Here is a 20,000-nt window from a genome sequence, read left to right as displayed (position 1 = left end):
AGGCAGAGACACAGGCAGAGGAAGGAACAGTCTCCTTGTGGGGAGTCTGATACGGGACTTGATCCCAGGACCCCAGGATCACGACCTGAGCCAAAGGCAGATGCTCAACCACTGAGCCACCCAGGTGCCCCCGTATGACACTCTCGATGGTTCCAAGGGACCCACCGATACAGCAAAAGGTGTCACTGCTCTCCTAAGGGGAATAGAGATAGAGACACTACAAATTGCCTCTTGTGGGCTCAGTCGCTTTTACCACCAGCTGAGTTTTGGTTTTCAGAAGTTTCTGGATTTTAGAATCTGTGGGCCTGTATTGTAAGAGGCTTTGAAAGGAAACACTGCCCTGCATGGACTGACATGACAGAGTGGGGAAGAAGACACAATCTGATCCAGGGATCGGGGGGTTCAGGGAAGAAATGCTAGTCCCCCTGTGGCTTCAGCCAATTTTAACACAGTCACCCAGAGCCTGGTTCTCACGTGTGAATTTAAGGCACTAGCATTTGCTGTGGGCGCTTCTCTAGATGAATACTGACATTTTGCACCGTATGAATACTGATTTTCCAGGGAACAGAGTTTGGGTGGATTAAAATAGAAAATGACAAAAGTTGGGGGTGCCTGGGAGGTTCACTCTGTAGAGTAGCTGACCCTTGATTTCAGCTCAGGTGGTGCTCTCAGAGCCGGGAGATAGAGCCCCGTGTGGGGCTCCGTCCTCGGCAGGGAGTCTGCTGGAGAGTCTCCCCCTCCCTCTCCTGCCTCTGCCTCTCCCTGCCTACCCGCATGTGCTCTCTCTCTCTCTTAAAAAGAAAAAAAAGGCGGGGGGTATCCCTGGGTGGCTCAGAGGTTTAGTGTCTTCAGCCCAGGGCATCATCCTGGAGTCCCAGGATCGAGTCCCGCATCAGGCTCCTTGCAGGGAGCCTGCTTCTCCCTCTGCCTGTGTCTTTGCCTCTCACTGTGTGTGTCTCATGAATAAATAAAATCTTCTAAAAAATGAGAGAAATTAATGGTGGCGTAACAGCCACAGATGCTCACTGTGGGCCACACCCTGGGCCGAGGGCCATGCTCATCATTTCACTGAACCACAGTTTAACGGCAGCTCCACAAGTAGGGGCTGTTATCACCCCCATTTCACAGGGCAAAAGTGAGGCTCAGAGAGGCCAGGTGACTTGCCCCAGACCCCACAGCTAACACGGCAGAGCTGAGAACGAACTGAGACCCGAGGCACCCCCAAGTCCTCCCTCACCCAAGACACCAAGATGCACTAGAACATTCCCTGGGATCCCATGAGTACCGAGCATGTGCTCCACAAGCGACTATAAAAATACAACGTTCTTGAGCCTGAGAGGCATCTGTTGTGCTTCTAAGTTGGTTGATCCCTGAACCACAGACTGGTCCCCGAGTCCAGAAATTTCTAAGTGGCTTCACTTTGCCATCCAGAGTCTCAAAAAGGCAGTGCTATAGGTCCTCTGCAGCACCGCTGTTCCTCTGGGCAAGTCCTGCCTCCACTAATTTCTTATCTCTGGGCTGGAAACTGGTTACAGACCAGCTCCCTAAGCAGGACAAGGGGGCCATGGCCCTGAAAGGATAAAGTGAAGGGGCAGCTGGGTGGCTCAGCGGTTGAGCATCTGCCTTCGGCTCAGGTTGTGATCCCGGGGTCCCAGGATCGAGTCCCACATCGGGCTCTCTGCATGGAGCCTACTTCTCCCTCTGCCTGTGTCTCTGCCTCTCTCTCTCTCTCTGTGTGTCTCTTATGAATAAATAAAATGGGATCTTTGAAAGAAAGAAAGAAAGAAAGAAAGAAAGAAAGAAAGAAAGAAAGAAAGAAAGAAAGAAAGGAAGGAAAGGAAAGGAAAGGAAAGAAAGAGAAGATCACATAAGAGCCGATACTCAGCCAGCCTTATCCTGTCCCTGGCGCGGTCCCAATTGCTTTTTATGTGAATTAATTCACTTTATTCTCACAGCAGCTCTGTGAGGCAGGTACTGTTATCACCCCCATGAGTGATAACAGATGAGGCACAGAGATGTTGAGTAACTGGCACAAGGTCACCCAGCTAAGGAGAGGTCAACCCAGAACCACACGCAGGCTGCGTGGGGTTCACATTTGCGTGAACACCACGTGGAATGCCTGCTGTCGAGGGATAACAACTCCAGGGCAGATTTGTTCTGGAAGGAACCCAAGAGCCTGGGGGAGAGAGGGGGGCAGCTCTTGCACCTTCCCACGGCCTCTCGGGCTCGGGGCAGGAGGTGGGTTGCAGGGCAGGTGCTGTGTGACCTGGGCTCAGCAAAGGATACACGTCTCAATGTTGGCTCCCACGATGTAGCCGGTGACGTCGAAGTTGATGCGGATGAATTTGCCCTGCCAACAGGAAAACATAGTTCCTGGGGGGCTCCCCAGCCTCAGCTCCCCAAAATCAATTTCATTTGGCTCTTGCAATGCCCCTCAGCTGGTCATGGTTATCCCCATTTTATTATTTTATTTTGGGGGTTATCCCCATTTTAAAGATGGGCAAAGTGAGGCTGAGAGAGGCAATGTGACTTACCCAATGGGACAGTGCTCTTAAGAGGTAGAGTCACAGTAAGGAGGAGGTAAGTTTTGTGGCTGGAGGACTCCCTCCCTGCCCCCTGCCCAGATGCATGCTGGCCCCACCACGATCCACCAGGCTCCAGTTAATCCAGCTAGGAATCAAGCCTCCTCTTTGGGTGAGCCATGTCTTCATGTCATTAACCACCCACTTTTGGGGTTCTCCTGCCCCCTCTGGGGCTCAAGGGGGAGAGGGAGCCCCTTGGAGTCTGCAGAAGCATGGGTGGAAGGTGGCACCTCTTGCCCCATTGACTTTCAGCTCCCCAACTAGACCACAAGCCTCATGAAGGCTGGAACCACTTCTGAATTGTCTGCTACAACCCTGTGAGCCTGGCTCAGCATCTGGTCTACAGCAAATGATTAACAAAAACCAACAGAGCAAACAAAAAAGCAAGAAGATGGTGCATGTAACCATGTACAAATGACTATACACAGCAGGTGCCTACTAAACACTTGCTGAAGGATGTATGTGCCTCGTACCTAGTGAGGGCTCAATTCGTGTTTTGCTGATTAAATGAATGAGTATTAAGTGTCTAGCACCTACTAGGTGTTCAGTAAATATTTACTGAATAAACATCAAGGGACGCCTGGGTGGGTCAGCGGTTGAGTGTCTGCCTTCAGCTCAAGGTGTGATCCCAGAGTCCCGGGATCGGGTCCCGCACAGGGCTCCCTGCACGGAGCCTGCTTCTCCCTCTGCCTGTGTCTCTGCCTCTCTCTGTGTCTCATGAAAAAATAAATAAAATCATTTTTTTTAAAAGAATAAATGTCAAATGCCTCAGAGGTGCCTAGTATCCAGCAGATGCTCAGTGAATACCTGTGAAGTGAATGAGTGAATGAATGAAGGGATGCGTGGCAGGAGCCCTTGCAGCGTGGTAAGGTCACAACAGGACTGAAGACGCAGAGCCATATGCTGCTGGGACATGCACCCCCGCATCCTGCCTCGGACTCTCCCCCCTTCTCTGGCGGGAGAGGACACCGCAGGGGTTTTGCTACTTACAAATCGTGAGGAGTTGTCGTTCTTGACCGTCTTGGCATTGCCAAAAGCCTCCAGAATCGGGTTTGCTTGTAGAAGCTGCTTTTCCAGCTCACCCTGGAATTTATTCACGTCTAGTTAGTGGAGAAAGTAGCCCAGGCGCTCAGGGTCCTGCGGTGGACAGAGGCCGTCCCCGAACTCGGCCCCTTCCCTGCAGCTTCTCTCCTATCCTGTCTCCTGTCCCGGTCGACACTCCAAAACTAGTGGCCAGGTCTGCTCAAGGATTTCAGAAGACAAGCAAGTGGCCGGGCTGTCTCACAGCTGGGACCTCTGTTCCCTAGGAAGGGCGCTTTCTGACCAGGGCTTGCTCATCTGTGCAGCGTTACTTCTGCACGTTCTTTCCCCGGGCCTCCGTCGACCAGGAGGGCAACACGGGGAGCTGTCCCTAAAGGGACAAGACGGGAAGCTGCTACTTATTTCTACATTCATTCCCTCACGCGCCCTGCTCCTCTGCCAAGACGAAAGTAAGATGTCACCTCCGTGAAAGTCCCGGGCACAAAGTTGAGGACGTCATCTACACGGTAATGAACTGCGCTCCTCGGAGCTGTGCAGTGCACAACCTGCCCTGCTGTCCGTGGCAGTCCTGCTGCTGCGCACGTTTAATCGGCAGCTGTCTTTAAGCTGACCTCTACATTCCTTCTCCTGAGGGGTTTAGTGTAATTTTTTTTTTTTTTAAGTTGCAAGTTTCCTCTTCTCGGGCCTAGTTTTCTGAAGTCTTTTATGGAAGACCAATAAGGAATGCACAAAACCCACCGGGAATCGTCTTAACCGAACTGCAGAACAAAGCCTCAAAGCAGGTCGCCTGAGCTCCATTCATCAGGTTAAATGCAGCGGAGGCTGTCCACAGCCCACCGGCCCCCTCCGAGGGGGCTCCTGTGCACAGACGCGGTCACGTGATTAATCGTGGCAGAAAAGGGCCAACGAGGTAAGTCATGCCAGGAAAGCGATGAGCTGCTTTTGCCTAGCCCGGAAACATGGCAGTTGCAGACCGGCCCAGTGGCCTCCCCATCCAAGCCCTTCCTCCAGGCCCCCCTGGGACCCGAGGGTTTCCTCTTGTCCCCTTGTCCCCTCTGCCGAGCTCCCTGCCCCTGTCCTCAGGCCAGTGGGACTGGGCTTAAAAAAAAAAAAAAAAAAAAAAAAAGCTGGGAAGGTTCTAGAGGGGAGGGGGAGCGCTCAGCTTGCTGCCTGGGCCTCTGTCCACTAGGAGGGCATCACGGGTAGCTGTCCCGGAAGGGACAAAACAGGAAGCTGCTACTTATTTCTGGATTTATTCCTTCATACGCCCTCAAAGATGAAATGAAGGTGTCACCTCCATGAAAATCTTGGGCACGAGTAAAATTCCCATAACTGGGATCCGTGGGAATCTGCAAGGAGGGCAAAGGGCTAAAGGGATTACTACTGTCAACACAAACTTGGGGTCCCCGTGTGCCCCCCAAAAAGGTTCCCTGTCTAGAATGGGAATTCTGGCTGACGGGGACAAAAAAAAAAAAAAAAAAAAAAAAGATTCTTCTCGGGAGAGCTTTAAACATGGACATCTGGTTCCAACTGCTCATTGTATGGACGATGAGAACCGTGGCCCAGAGAAGTTAAGTGACTTGGCCAGGGTCACACAGGAGCAGATCCCAAATAAGAATCCCGACTCTCCTTCTGATCCATCCAGGACATTGCCTCCCAGCGTCTAACTAGGACGGAGTGAGTGTGACCCCAGCCCTGGATGCTAGGACCTCTGAGGATCTCTTGCAGAATGGGACCCATATGCCAGCCCCCCCACCCCAAGCTCTGCGTTAGAGAGGAGTTCATGTCTGCAGAGGTCCAGGCAGGGGACCCTGTCGTGTGCCGCATAGCTGGGGCCTTACCGTGCCACCAAAGCTAGTGCATCGCAAACTCCAAGTCTCCCGTGTCCGGAGCCTTGGGTCAAGCAACCGGCATGCAAAGACAGACACGCACTGCACACACATGCACGAGGACACACCGGTGTGCGGGGGCCAGGGCTCGGGGGAGAAATTCAGGGATGACGGCAGGGAGGAGGGGGAGGGAGGCATGCCACAGCAGTGCCATTAACCGACTGTCAATCAAGCCAGGGAAGCTTCAGGGCCAGACAGTCCTAAAACGCTCAACCAGATGGGACAGACGTTTCTAGGGCGGTCCAGTTCGGGGGGGTCCCGGCGGAGGATGCATTGGTGGGAAAGGGTGGGGGGTTCATTCTGAACCAGGGACATCCGTTCCAGGCTGGAGGCCCCCCCGGGGCATTCTGGTGGGGGCCCTGCGGCGGGCGAATGTGCCCAAAACCACACGCTGGCGTCGGACCCCCACCGGACGGTCCTTTGGTGAGCTTGTCGGTTTGGACTGTGACACTCGGGGGCCCCGCCCCTTCTACCATCAGCTATGGGACTCAGTGGGTGCAACAGGAGCATGCAGATCTAAATACACTCCGTGCCTCCCGTACACACCAGGAAAACACTCCCAGTTACTCACGTAGGCAAGAGCTGGGCCTTGCTGTAGTTGAACAATATGGTATAAAACAAATATCAGTGTCATTCCAATCACGTGCACATCAGGGGCAGGAAAATGAAGATTTCAATACCCCCAGCCCCACCCACCACCCACCCTGACCCCAGACAGCCTGGATCCCCCAGAGTAACCGGAGAGGCAGCAACTTTTCTTTGATTCAGTTTCCTTTCCATTCCGGCTCGTTCCTTTTAAGAATTTCCCAGAGATGCAGACATCTCGAAAGGTTTTGTGACGGTGGGGGAGGCGGGGGGGGGGGGGACCAATAACAGATTAAAATGTGACCAACAAGATGCTGTCTGAGACAGGTTTGCAGACGTGGAGGAGAAAAGTGTCCGGCACATCGCAGGCACAGGGGAGAGATCGGTCATTATTAAGTGTTCTCATCTCTTAGGTTTACGGTTACAGGGAAAGACGACGCAGCGAAAAGCCACGTTCACTGCCACGCAAACTTAACCGCAGGATGGTGTGTTCCAACACGTTGTGCCAGAGACGGCTTGGAAATGCTGGATTTCCTGCATCTGTGGCAGGGAGGAGGGCTCCCCCAGCCACGAGCGGCGCCTGCCCCAGACCTCCGAGAGCCTCCAGACGGGCCGTCTCTGTGACAGCTCCTGCGATGGCAGGAGCCGTGACACCCGAAGCCGTCTCCAGGCCACCAATCTGCTGTCGCCCCAGCCCCAAACCTTCAGACAGAGGCGCCAGCAAGTCCTTCAAGCAGCCCCACTGCATGTCCCCTCCTCGGGGACAGATGAGGCCAGGCCAAGACAGAGGAGGACAGAGAGAAGGATGGACCCAAGGTGGGATGATGCTAGAAACTTGCTCTTCTTTTCCTTCTGAGCCCCCCAACTGCGTCACTGTGGGTTTATCTGAATGGTCATTTGTCAGCGATCTCTCTTCCCCACCCACCTAGAAGCCCGGGTGAACAGAATGACAGCATTGCTCGGATGCAGGGCTGGACCCCATCCTACGATGCCCGGCACACAGTGGATGCTCAGTCAAGTGCACTGGACCAAAGCCCAGAGCCGAGTGACACTGATATTCCCAGCCCCTGGGGTCTCAGTCAAAGGAGCACGCGGAGGAGCGACAGGTGTGTCTCGGTCCTACAGAGTTTACATTTACAGTGGTGGTTCCCAGCCGGGGGCAATTGGGTACCCCCAGAGGACCCCTGGTGATGCTCGTAGATGTTTCTGGTTGTCACAGCTTGGTGGAGGGCTTGCTACAAGCATCTTGTGCGGAGAGGCCAGGATGCTGCTCAAAGTCCTACAGTGCATGAGGCAGCTCCCCAACCCCCACAAAACTATCTGGTCCCAAATGACAATGACACCACTAGCGGGAAGCCCTGATGTGAAGCAAGACTCCTCACTGTGGTAGGAGAGGCCTCATCCCATGTCATGAGGCGGGACCCCTCAGGATGATGATCCTGGCCAAGACGAGGGATGGGCCAGACCCCTAGGGCCCACCCAGTTAGACCCCTCTTGTGAGTTGCGGGGCAAGGGGCCTGTTAAATACGGGCCTTCTCAATGGAACCCAGAGACCCGGGCACCGTGGCTCGGCCACTGAGCAGGGGCCGCACTCACCGTGATGCTCGTGTCCTTCTTGCCCTTGTGGGAGGAGGCCACCACGGCCAGGTACTGGATGACTTTCTTGGTGTTTTCTGTTTTCCCGGCTCCAGACTCCCCTCTGAAAGACACGGGAACAGTGAGCCCCTGGAAATAACCCTACCCTCGTTCTACAGCTTGGGGCCGTTCGCCAGGTCGGGCAGGTGAGGCTCCCACAGGAGGGGAGGTGACTCGCCCATGGTCAGGCCGCTGGCACACAGCTGCGTCACACCAAAAACACTAGCCACCACCTCAGTGTACTCCTCCCGAGAGGATGCAGGAGAGGACTCGGAGGAACAGAGTCAAAGAGGAAAACAGAGTTTGCCCTACCAAGGTCCAAACTTAGGTTTATTTGGAATCATCGATTTTTTGTTTAAAATACTTTATCTTTATCGATCTTTTGTTTAAAATACTTTATCTTTAGAGCATTTTCTAGGTTTACACTAGGCACTCAGTTCTCATATCCCCCTGTCCCTTCCTGTATGGCCTCCCCTACTACCAACACCCCCGAGGAGACGGGTACATTGTTCTAATCAATGAACAGACCTATCATCACCCAAAGTCCAGCATTGACACTAGGTGTCACTTTTGGCACCGGACGTTCTATGGGTTTGGACACACGTGTGATGATGCGAGTCCATCACTATAGTGCCACACGGAATCGTTTCTCTGCAAATCATCTACTTTTAAGACATCACTAGCTTTGTTTACAGATAGAAAGATCAGGGCACCTGGGTGGCTCAGCAGTTGAGCATCTGCCTTTGGCTCAGGAAGTGATTCCGGGGTCCCGGGATCCAGTCCCACATCGGGCTCCCCACAAGGAGCCTGCTTCTCCCTCTGCCTGTGTCTCTGCCTCTCTCTCTGTGTCTCTCATGAATAAATAAATAAAATTAAAAAATAAAAAGATCAGGCAAAGGGCAGCCTTCCAGGAAGGAAATAGATACCTCTCAGAGTGCCAGACCCAAAGGCAAAAGTTTTAGAAGCTTCCCTTACAGATTATCCTACCAGCCATTGGGCAGATATAAGTCCCTTCATCCTCTGCAGAAGCCCACTCTGTTTGTAAGGTGGTTAGCTAAGGATCTGAGTCAAGAATCAAAGAATAAACCTGGCTGCGGCAATTTAGGCTAAAGTGTAAATGACTGATATGTTTAGCTGACATTAGCTGTCTTTTCAAAAGAGCACTCCCAGAATATGGCAGGGTTTTTTTGTTTTTTGTTTTAAATCAAATGGCCTCCTTGAACCACCTGCCTCTCTTGGCCACAAAGATCATCATGGTGGGATTGTGTCACCCGAGGGCTCCAGATACCAACTCTGTTTTGTTTTGTTTTGTTTAAGATTTTACGTATTTATTAAGGAGAGACACACAGACAGAGGCAGAGACACAGGCAGAGGGAGAAGCAGGCTCCCTGCAGGAATCCCGAAGTGGGACTTGATCCTGGGACTCCGGGATCACACCCTGAGCCAAAGGTAGGCGCTCAATCGCTGAGCCACCCAGGCGTCCCCAGATACGGACTCTGACTTCCACTCTTCCAGATAAATTGGAAGGACAGGGCCTCCGCCAAAACCCTTCTCATCCTCCCTTCTCATCCTCCTCTCCCAGTTTTCCTCTTTTGTTTGCCTTTATTTGCCTAGACGCTCACATTTTCTGAGCTCACTGAATATACTGAAACACAAGAGATACTTTTTTTTTTTTAAGTCTGGAAAAGAATGTGTCTATGGCGAGGTCAGCTCAGGGCTCTCCACGCTGAACCAGTGCCACAGCACTAGTGCGGTCCTTGTTCTTTTTCCTAATTAGGAAAGAAAGAAATTAATTTGCCCTGCCAAGCACCCGTTAACAACTTTGCTCATGGCTAAAAAAGAAAGAAAGAAAGAAACACGCGCCCTGAATTTCTGAACCTAGTGCTGTGGGCCCCAATGTCCGGACATCAAGTGTCTGATCTCCAGGAATGCTGGCCTTAGTCCGGCCCTCTCCCTCTTTCTAATGGTTTTATCCCAGTGGCCAGATCCTTTCATGTGGTCTCAGAGGCACTTTGTGAGTGGGGGACCGTAGAGTCATTACCCCTATTTCTTGAGGAAGAAGCAGAATCCAAATCAAAAAAAGAATTTTTTTTGTAATTTTTAAAAAGGATTTTATTTATTTGTTCATAAGAGACACAGGGAGAGAGAGAGAGGCAGAGACACAGGCAGAGGGAGAAGCAGGCTCCATGCAGGGAGCCCGATGCGGGACTCGATCCCAGGTCTCCAGGATTGGGCCCTGGGCTGAAGGTGGTGCTAAACTGCTGAGCCACCCGGGCTGCCCTTTTTTTGTAATTTTAAGGAGAGAACTGACTTTTTAAGGGGAGTAGAGACCTCATGCTAATTGTTTCACATGCATTATCTCCTTTACCTTCCCCCTTCCCCGATCCTAAAGGTAGGACGTACCACTTCTGGGTTATTATAGAAGAGGAACTCTGGCCCAGAGTAGGTAAGCACCTTGCCCTAGGTCACACAGCAAGGCAAGGGACAGTCAGAACTGAAAGTCAGGTCTCTGATTCCAATGCAATCAGGACTCTTTCTACTGTGTCTCACCCAGTCATTCTACAACTCAGGCCCACTCCTCCAGGAACTTGCTTTCTAAGGCCAGAGGAACCAATGAACCAAGCCATTCAGTCATTCACACCTTAGTATGAATTACTTCAATCAGGCTAACATTGGAATGCTTGACAGACGTCACCCTGACTGAAGGGGTAGGTTCTGACCAGAGCAAGAGGAAGGAGAGAAAATATGAGCATGGGAAGCCACCTTTATAGGTGGTCCTGTGGCTATTCAGATCCAAGACAGTACACACTGTGTCCAGATCCCCAGATCCTCCCCTTTCCCACAATAATCTCATTTTCCAATCTCATTTTCAGCCTCTTCCACCTCATCCCTTCTACAACAAAGATATTGTCATGACCATGACCACGGCCCTGGCCCTTGACCTAAGGAGGGAGGGGAAGTGGGACATATACTCTGGGAATCTGCTTCTCCCCATGTGGGCTGCTTGGCTCAACAGTTTCCAAGTTTTATTGATAAAAATAAATTGTCCTGGGAGGTTGTGCCAAAGAAAACTCCAGAGCTCCAGGCCCACGGGTGTCTGAAGATTGATGTGCTCAGGACTGCTTTAGAAACATTAATGTCTTTGCTTTTCTGATCCCTGAACTCCGGGGGTGAAGATGCCTTCCTGATCGGAGCGCCCAAGACCTCTGTCCTGTTTTGTAGGGAACTTGGCGCCCAGTTCCTTGCTCATGACCATATAAGGCCTCCTGGCCTCGTAATCCTCCCCCTGCCAAGTCCTGCCCCAGCGGCAATGGGCACTTTAACCCCAGCTAGGCTGGCTTCACGGGAGGGCCCTGTGCTTGACTTTGTGCTCTGATGTTGCCATCTTGAAATTATTATTTTTTTAATATTATCTATTTATTTGACAAAGAGCACAAGCAGGGGGAGGAGCAGAGGGAGAGAGAGAGAAGCAACTCCCCACCGAGCAGGGAGCCCCACGTGGGACTCAATCCCAGGACCCTGGGATCATGACCTGAGCCAAAGGAAGACGCTTAACCCACTGAGTCACCCAGGCACCCCACTATCCTGAAATTCTTTTTTTTTTTTTTTTTTTATCCTGAAATTCTTAATACTCTTTGAATAAAGGGCTCTGCATTTTCATTTTGCGTGATTTTACACATCACGGTGCTGGTCCTGGGTCCCCGGGGGGCTTGAAGGTTACACATTCATTTCAGCCTGTGGTCTGCCCTTGGCAGCAGAGCCAAACTAGCTCTGGGTTTCAGAGCTGGTCCTCACGGGATTCCAGCCCCTGTAGCCGGCGAGGTCCTCTAGCAAGTGTGCTGTCCAACTCCTACACATCCTGCAAAGCCCAGACAAGCATTACCTCTGTTCTGAATACCACCTTTAGGCAGAAGCAATGCCTCCTCCCACTATGGCATGAATCAGCAGAATAGCCCGATAGGCTCCAAGGCGAGAATTCAAATCTGAGTCTGAGTTCAAATCCCTGCTCTGCCAGTTACCCGTGTGACCTTGGGCAAGTCATTTAACTATTCCCATGCCTTGGTTCCCTTACCTATAAAATAGGTATAATTTTTTTTAAAGATTTTATTTACTTGATAGAGAGCACATGCAAGGGGAGCAGCAGAGGGAGAGGGAGAAGCAGGCTCCCCACTGAGCAGGGAGCCCAACGCGGGGCTCCATCCCAGGACCCCAGGATCGTGACCTGAGCCGAAGGCAGATACTTAACCAACTGAGCCACCCAGGGACCCCTAAAACAGGTATAATTAAAGCACTCACATGATTGTTATAAGGATTAAATAAGTGAATATGTATAAGATGTTTAGAACAATGCCAGATACAGAAAAATGTGAGCTATTATTACTTATAACCATTTCTTCCTCATGCTTATATTAATACTTCCATATTAATGCTTATATAATGTTTCTATTCTGTTTATTATCTTCAGCATTCATACTATTATTAAAACATGAATCCTGTCCTATTTTTCCACTGTATAAGCCAGGAGACTGCAAACCATTCCGGTAAAGAGCTGGATAGTAAATACTTAGGCTTCCGGGGTCATGCATTCTCTGTCCCAAATACTCAGCTCTGCTATTGTAGTGGGAAAACCAACAAGCACGGCTATGTGCCAATAAAACTTCATTTATAAAAAATAGAGAAGGGGCGCATTTGGCCCAATGGTCTGAGTTTGCCGACCCTTGGCTGTGGTCTCCTAATGCTTTCCTGTCCATTTTAGATTAAAATTCAAAATCCTCCCCAGAGCCCAGAAGACCCCACCTTACCTCCCTCTGACCTCCTGCCCCACCACCCCCTTGTCTCTTAATCCAGCCCCTTGTGACATACAGGTTATTCCTCGAACACACAGCTCCCTCTCCACCCAGGGCTCCTCCACGCCTCACCTAGGCCTCCCATCTGGTCACACTGTATGAACATGACATGCTAGACCAGACAGGACTCAGCTCTAAACGCTACATTCCCTCACCTTCCAGATTCATGACTGCTTAATCACTTGGAGCAAAGTGTGACTCCTGGCTGGGCTTACCTGGACCCCTGATTTTTTTAAAAGCTCAGACCCTGCTATCAACACGTTGGTCCTCAAGCCACTTGGGTGGATTTTAACAATGGCCAAAATGAAATTTAATAAGGACAGCTAAGCTGATGACGGTTCAGGGGGTGACTGGACACATTTGCAAATAAAAGTTGAAGGGCTGGGGGTTTCCTCTGCACCAGCAGCCAGTTGCCTACTCACTGGGTGCTGGCCGTGTACAGGGGCAGCATGCGACAGGATGGGGACGCTATCCCACTGTCACTGAGCTCACGTTCCAGGAGACGGAGACAGACACTAGCCAAGGAAATGAATAAGTATTCAAGGTCATCCGAGGGTCTGTTGTTGCTATATCAGGGTGGCATGATCGGGGGCTGGGGTCCGGGGGTGGCTGTCCGTGGGTAGCCAGAGGGGGAGCAGAGCCCTGTGGGAAGAAGCAAGGGTGAGGAGTAGCAGGCAGGGGGAAGAGCGAGGAGCCTGGTGTGGCCGGAGGGTCAGGAGGGGGTGTCAGTAGCAAGTGATGAGGGAAGAAAGGTAGGGTCGGATCAGGGCCAATCTTCTTGGCCATGATGAAGAGTTTTTTTTATTATTTCAACAAGTACAGGAATCATTTAAAGAGGAGAATGGGGCTTGAGGACCTGTGGGGGGAAATATCAAACCTGCAGGCTAGAGCATGGGTTGCAGGGAGGAGACTAAACAGTAAACACAACACAGTTACAGCAATTGATTTGTGGGGGTGTGTGTGTAGGGGTGCTCACCAAGAGGCAGTGGCATTCTTAGGCTCTTCCACGAACTGATTCGTGAAATCCCCACAACCACCCCCCAGTGGAGCACCCATTGGGCCCATTTTACAGATGGGGAAACAGGCCTGGAGAAGTTAAGGAACTTGTTTCTGAGAGCATGCCACTGGCAGTGATGGGGCTGGATTCAAACCCCAGAGGTTGGGCTCTGGAATCCACACCCTGCTCCATCATACTACTTCGCACAACAAATATCTACGGAAGGAAGGAAGGAAGGAAGGAAGGAAGGAAGGAAGGAAGGAAGGAAGGAAGGAAGGAAGGAAGGAAGGAGGGAAGGGGGCATGGTCATGGAGGGGAGCAGGGCTGTGGGAAGCCCAGCTAGGGGGCTACTGCAACTGTCCAGGCAAGAGGTGACAGGTCCTGAATGAGGGAGAGCAGAACCAGAGGAGTGGACAGAGGTACCAAATACTTCAGAACCATGTGTCTAAAGCAGGAGTCACTAGCTGCAGGTGGCTATGAAGACAAAGTAACAATCCGGTTTCTCTGTCACATTAGCCACATTTCAAGCGCTCGGCAGCCATCAGCACAGAAAGGCCTGATGGCCAGTGCTAAGGGAAGCAGAACCTGGTGCTGGTGTGGGTGTTGGGGGTGAGGGCAGGGCGGCTGCTTCCTCTTCCTCAGGGCCTCTCCATACTCAGCACAGAGAGGTTAGGTGACCTGTGCAGGGTCACACAGCTAGGAAGCCATCTCCAAGGCACACTCTCACCTGCTCCTCTCTGTCAGATGCTGATGAGCAACGCTGTTGCTACCTGGGAGCCTGGAGAGATGTGTGGCTCCCACCTGGTGCACAGGTGCTCAAAAGGCTCCTCTGCCAACTGCTCCCTATATAATCTCGCCTAACGTGTGTTTCTGTTTAAAGACACTTTCATATATATAATTGATTTGTCAACGTTGAACTCACAGCCAACAGCTCTAAAACTCACACCTGAAAGAAGCTCATCCAGCACACGAATTTGCTCCGAAAGGCACAGCTAGCCATCTCGTGCTTAGGAAGACGGCGCTTCAGCCCCACGCTTGGGATGCACTGTTAACGGTGAAATCATGAACAAAAAGCTACAAAAATGCGAACCATGTGGTGCTGAATCTAGCACACAGAGGGCCCCTGCTCATAGCTCGGGAGTTGAAACAGGAAAGGAGAGTTCCCTCAGCTGGGAAGGTGTGCCCTGTTGGGCTGCTCAAACTTTTCCTGGCTCGGCGTGTGTCTTCGAAGAACCCCAAAAGCACCCGGAGTCTCAGTTGGGGGTTACAAATAAATTTTAGCAAGTAGGTGAATTGGCAAATACAGAATCAAGAAATAAGAAGGATTGATTGTATATAATATATATATTATATATATATCTTTTATCTATATATATATCTATATATCTATATATCTATATATCTTTTATGTTGTACTTCTGTATATTTTTTAAGCCTGGAAACAATCACAGCTACAGTCCATGGAGGGTAGTTTTATAAAACACAGCATTTCTGGGCAGTCACAGAGAGGGAGGCTGGTTTTTGTAGGACCAGAAAGAACGCACTCTAAGGTCCACTGCTGAGTGGAAAAAGCAAGGGCAGACTGGCTGTGTTTTCTAAAATCCAGAGTTCTGGATCCTCCTGGGGGAGGCAAAAACCCCCAGTTAGCTCTAGGAACAATGGGTCAGCATTCTCCCACAGTATAAGTTGTCTCGGGCACAATTGCAGCTGCCCCTCGAATGCGTGTGAGCTTTTCAGTTTGCCACAGTCCCCGCTACTCCCTAATGTCACCCCTGACCTAATCCACCCCCTTCTGTTACCTGCCAGCCTCTCCGAGGCATTTGCACTTGTAAATCCTGGTCTGGGGATACAACAAATGCAAGTAAGCAGCCAGCTGTAGATCTACTGGCCATGTCTAAAAATGCATTAGGAAAACCATGGACATATCTTGGCAGAGAACGTTTTAATAAATAAACGCCTTAAAAGTATTTAAAAGAAAAAAGAAAGTCACGTTCATGGCTTATCATGAATATGATTGGCTACCTATCTGTCACCCCATAGGTTTCCCTTGCTTTCGCTTATTAGCATGGCTAAGGGTGACGCAGCATTTTCAAAAATAACTGATGAGTGACAATTATGTTCACTGAGCCTGAAATGACACTATCCGGCACCGTGCTCAGTGCTTTCCGTGAATTGACTCAGGGATGCCTCACAACCCCCTTGGGAGGTGGGTGAAGCTGCCCATTTTACAGGTAAGGAAACTGAGGCTCAGACAGGGTACATGGCTTTCTGTAGCCACGTGTCGAGCTCACCGGCTGCCCCTAAAGTGAAACTCTGGCCTGTCTTGGAGTCAAAACGGCAGTCGCTCAGGAGCCAACGTGCAGCCACATCTGGGGACAGAAATCTAGCAGGACCCACACTCAGGGGTACCTGAGATGGTTTTAAGCTGCACAAGGTCCCCAAAATAAACTGACCAGGACAGCAACAATTGGCACAGACATGATCGCTAAACCCAGCAGATACAATGTGGACCAGGTGAGGATGGTTAACATCACCAGGGACAGGTCACCTTAGTGTCATGTGGGTGTCACATGGGTCTGATGTACCCCCCCTGATATGGTAGCATGAAGAAGTCACCTGGCCTCTGCATAATTCTCCCCCAAACCCATAACTGCAGTCTAGTGACCTAGAACAACATCAGACAAACCCAATTTGAGGGGTGTTCTGCTAAAGCCCCGGTTAGTCCTCAAAACCATCTGGGTCATGGAAAATAAGGAACGTCTGAGAAACTGTCATAGCCAAGGAGAGCCTAGGGAGACATGATGACAAGAAGCAATTCTGGATGGGCTCATGGAACAGAATACAAAAAAAATTAAATATCTGTGTTCACATGCATTTTTACATTTCAATTTAAGTTAAAATTAGTGAACCTACAGTCTACAGTTCAATTAACTGTGATGTCCCAACGCTGGTGTCTTCGGATGACACATGTGTTGTGGTGACGTCACATGTTACTATCAGGAGAAACTGAAACTTGGCAGGTGGGGTATGGGAACTCTATCTCGGCAATTTTTTTGGTAAATCTAAAATAATTTCAAAACTATTCTATTTTTTTAAGCGATTCCACTTAAAGAATAATATTAATTTAACAATAACATGCACATACGGCCAAAACCCTAACCACGGTGCCAGGCAAATGAGGTTGGGGAAACACAAGTTTAAAAAAAAAAAAAAAAAAAAAAAAAAGCTCTGGAATCAGGAGCCTTAGGCCAGACACAACCTTGGCTTTTGTGATCCTACTTCTGCGATCCTACTTCCGGCCCCAAAGAAAGAAGCTGAGGGATCACAGAGGAAGTTCTGCCCATAAAGTTGGTCATCATCATATTTTTGTTTGGGGATAAAATTTAAATGACCTCAGAGCGCCACACTGGGGTCTGGTCAGGTGTTTCACTGGCTCCCTGGAGGGTCAGTGGTCATCCAAAAGGGACGTTTGTAAATAATGTGGAAACGTGATGTCGGTGGAATGTCAAATGGAAAAGAGTAAGAGAAAAAAGTATGCATATAACTGAGTTCATGTTTATGATTAAAACAGCCTATAGAAAAAAAAAAAAAAGAAGAGCTACATCAAGATTCACTGGGGTGAGGGGTGGTTTGGGTGGCTCAGTCTGTTGAGCATCTGACACTTAATTTTAGCTCAGGTCATGATCTCAGGGTCCTGAGATCAAGCCCCATGTTAACCTCTGTCCTCAGCAGAGAATCTGCTTGAGATTCCCTCTCTCTCTCCCTCTGCTTCTCCCCTTACTCACATGCTCTCACTCTCTCTTAAACAAACAAACAAACAAATAAATAAAATCTTTTTTAAAAATCCCCAAACCATTTACTGGGGCCAAGCTTGGCAGTGGACTGTGGATGAAGTCTTCCTACTATTCACTTATGGGTATTTATCTGCATTAGTCTTACAGTTACAAAAAAAAAAATTAAAATATGTGTCCACATGCATTTTGCACTTCAATTTAAGTGAAAATTTAAAAAATTTATTTTGTTTCTATGGTAGAATGGAAAAAAAGAGAAAAAGCAAGTAGAGAGAAGTTAATTGATTCACCTAAAGCTGAGAGTGGGCAAACTTTTTCTGTAAAGGGCTAGAGAGTAAATATTTGAGCCTCTGAGGGACACAAGTGATGTCTATTGCAAATACTCACCCCTCAGTCATAGTGACCCTAAAGCAGCCACAAGCAACACAGACATGAATGCGTGTGGCTGTGTTCTGATCAAAATTTATTTATATAAACAGACCAAGGGCTGGATTTGGCCCTTGGGTCATACTTTGTTGATCTTGCCCTAAAAATTACAGAGGTCTAACTCAGGGATCCTTGGATCTGTGCAAGTAGAGGTTCTATTGCAGCCAGGATTCTGATTCCTAGGCCTGGGTTTCTCTCCTGAACACCATGGTGCCTCCCACAAGCAAGGCTCAGCAAAACTCCGGCAAAATACCACCACTACATCAGACAACCAGCCAACAATGATGCGGCACCTACTACAAGCCAGGGACCATGCTAAGTTATCCCCCTCAATACTGCCCCTTTGGTCCTCCCAACAACCCCAGGGGTGGGGTCACAATTGATATCCCCATTCTACAGATGAGAACACTGAGGTTTGCAGACTTACCCAGCCTGCACAAGGACAAACTGCCAGCATGCAGTGAGGCAGGAAAGCAGACCTAGCCCTGTGCCTCCAAGGGCCCACCTCCTAACCACAGCACTGCCCTCTTGAGGTATCTGTGTCCCCTCAATATTAGACCATGTTATCAAAAAACATCTTAAAAATCCTGTAGGCTTCTACTGGGAAGTATTTCTTCTTCCAAACTAGAGCAGAAGGGATAAGGCAAGGTGGGGTCAAGGTAGGAGGCCTGCGGGCACCTGGGTGGCTCAATGGTTCAGCATCTGTCTTTGGCCCAGGTCACAATCCTGGGGTCCTGGGATTGAGTCCCACATCGGGCTCCCCACAGGGAGCCTGCTTCTCCCTCTGCCTGTGTCTCTGCCTCTCTCTCTGTGTCTCTCATGAATAAATAAATAAAATCTTAAAAAAAAAAAAAAAAGCCTTGTGATGACTCTGAGCCATCTGGATAACCTTGACAATCTCCGTATATTAAGGTCCACTGATTAGCAACCTTAACAGCATCTGCAATCTTCATGCCCCCAGGCCACGTGACCTGACATACAGCTTCCAGAAATTAGGATGCAGAGGTCACTGGGGGGTGGGGGTGGGGTGGGGGTGGGCATTATCCTGCCTATGACAGGAGGGATGTTCCTGAGTATAGAAGATTCCCTGAATGATTCTAAACTGAGCTCTAACGTATTTGGGTCTTTGAAGACACAATGATGCCAACCAAATATGGCACAAACGTGCTTGCTCACTGTGACCTGTTAGGGCAGTAACACAAACCAAGGTTTCTTCACTAACAGAGATGCCTTCCACCTTCACACAGCTGTTCTGCAAAGAGGCGCAACTCTGTCAATAGTTCAGGGCCGAGCATGCAGTAAGTGCTCAATAAATGCGAGTTCTAGGAAAGGGGGATGGTGCAGAGCCAGACGTCGCCAGGTCCCACTGGCAGTTGGGATGTGCCTACCTTGGCACGAGGACTTCCGTTCAGCAAACGTTGAGCGTGCATCTACTCCACGCCAGATACAAGCGAGGCATCAGCAACGGTAGGCAAAGGCCTCGCCCTCAGGGACCTTTTCTCTTTAGTAGGTTGCATCTCGACCATAGAAAAACAGGAGGAAAAAAAAAAAAAAACCAGAGGCTCCACTTACGTGCACAGAATGGACTGGTCCTCTCGATCTGCAAACAGAAAGAAAAAAGGTCGTGAATTAGAAGTAGCTCCAAGCTGAGGGTCTGGATATGCCTCCCCACCAGCACCCCCATCCAAAGCTTCTGCACACCTGCCCCACCAAAGGGGGTGACGGGCCAACTGGACTCATTGCCCAGGGCGGAGCCAAGAGGACAGCAGGGCTCTTTTAGATACTCCTCCCTACCCCCACGTCCTGGAGGCAGCCCCAGAAAGATGCTGGGGCCTGGCTAGTTTGGAAGGCCGTGGGCATCCCAGCGCCTCCAGCTCCAGGGGTGGGTGGGGTGGGGACCCGGGATCCCAATCTGCCAGACAGAACAGACCGGGGTCCCACTCAGCCACTTCTCAGCTCTGTGGCCTTGGGTGGATAGTCTTAACCCCTCTATGCCTCGGTTTCTGCACCTGGAATGTAGGGTAGTGGACAGTTTGGGTTTGAAAACCTAGGATTTCCTTTTTTTAAAAAAGGTTTTATTTATTTATTCATGAGAGACACAGAAAGAGAGAGGCAGAGACATAGGCAGAGGGAGAAGCAGGCTTCATGCGGGGAGCCCGATGTGGGACTTGATCCCAAGACTCCAGGATCACGCCTTGAGCCAAAGG

The 20,000-nt window shown here is 50.1% G+C and overlaps 1 protein-coding gene across 4 annotated transcripts in view; it reads right to left on the bottom strand.

The window, feature by feature from the left end:
- Positions 1-20,000, bottom strand: part of MYH11 (myosin heavy chain 11) — a 115,690-nt gene that overhangs the window by 52,830 nt on the left and 42,860 nt on the right. For 2 of the 4 annotated variants that reach the window (XM_038540265.1, XM_038540267.1), the window contains exons 4-8: positions 19,366-19,393; positions 7,694-7,796; positions 6,084-6,104; positions 3,573-3,665; positions 2,287-2,350 (exon numbers count right to left, since the gene is read on the bottom strand). In XM_038540265.1, coding sequence (XP_038396193.1) covers positions 2,287-2,350; positions 3,573-3,665; positions 6,084-6,104; positions 7,694-7,796; positions 19,366-19,393 — 309 coding nt within the window. The remainder of the gene's footprint in view (positions 1-2,286; positions 2,351-3,572; positions 3,666-6,083; positions 6,105-7,693; positions 7,797-19,365; positions 19,394-20,000) is intronic. The other 2 variants (XM_038540266.1, XM_038540268.1) reach the window with 1 other exon arrangement.

Source organism: Canis lupus, chromosome 6 (genome assembly GCF_011100685.1).
Source record: "Canis lupus familiaris isolate Mischka breed German Shepherd chromosome 6, alternate assembly UU_Cfam_GSD_1.0, whole genome shotgun sequence".
In the NCBI taxonomy this organism is placed as follows: Eukaryota; Metazoa; Chordata; class Mammalia; order Carnivora; family Canidae; genus Canis; species Canis lupus.
The sequence above is the reverse complement of the archived record's forward strand: the minus strand, read 5'-3'. Positions and strand labels throughout refer to the sequence as shown.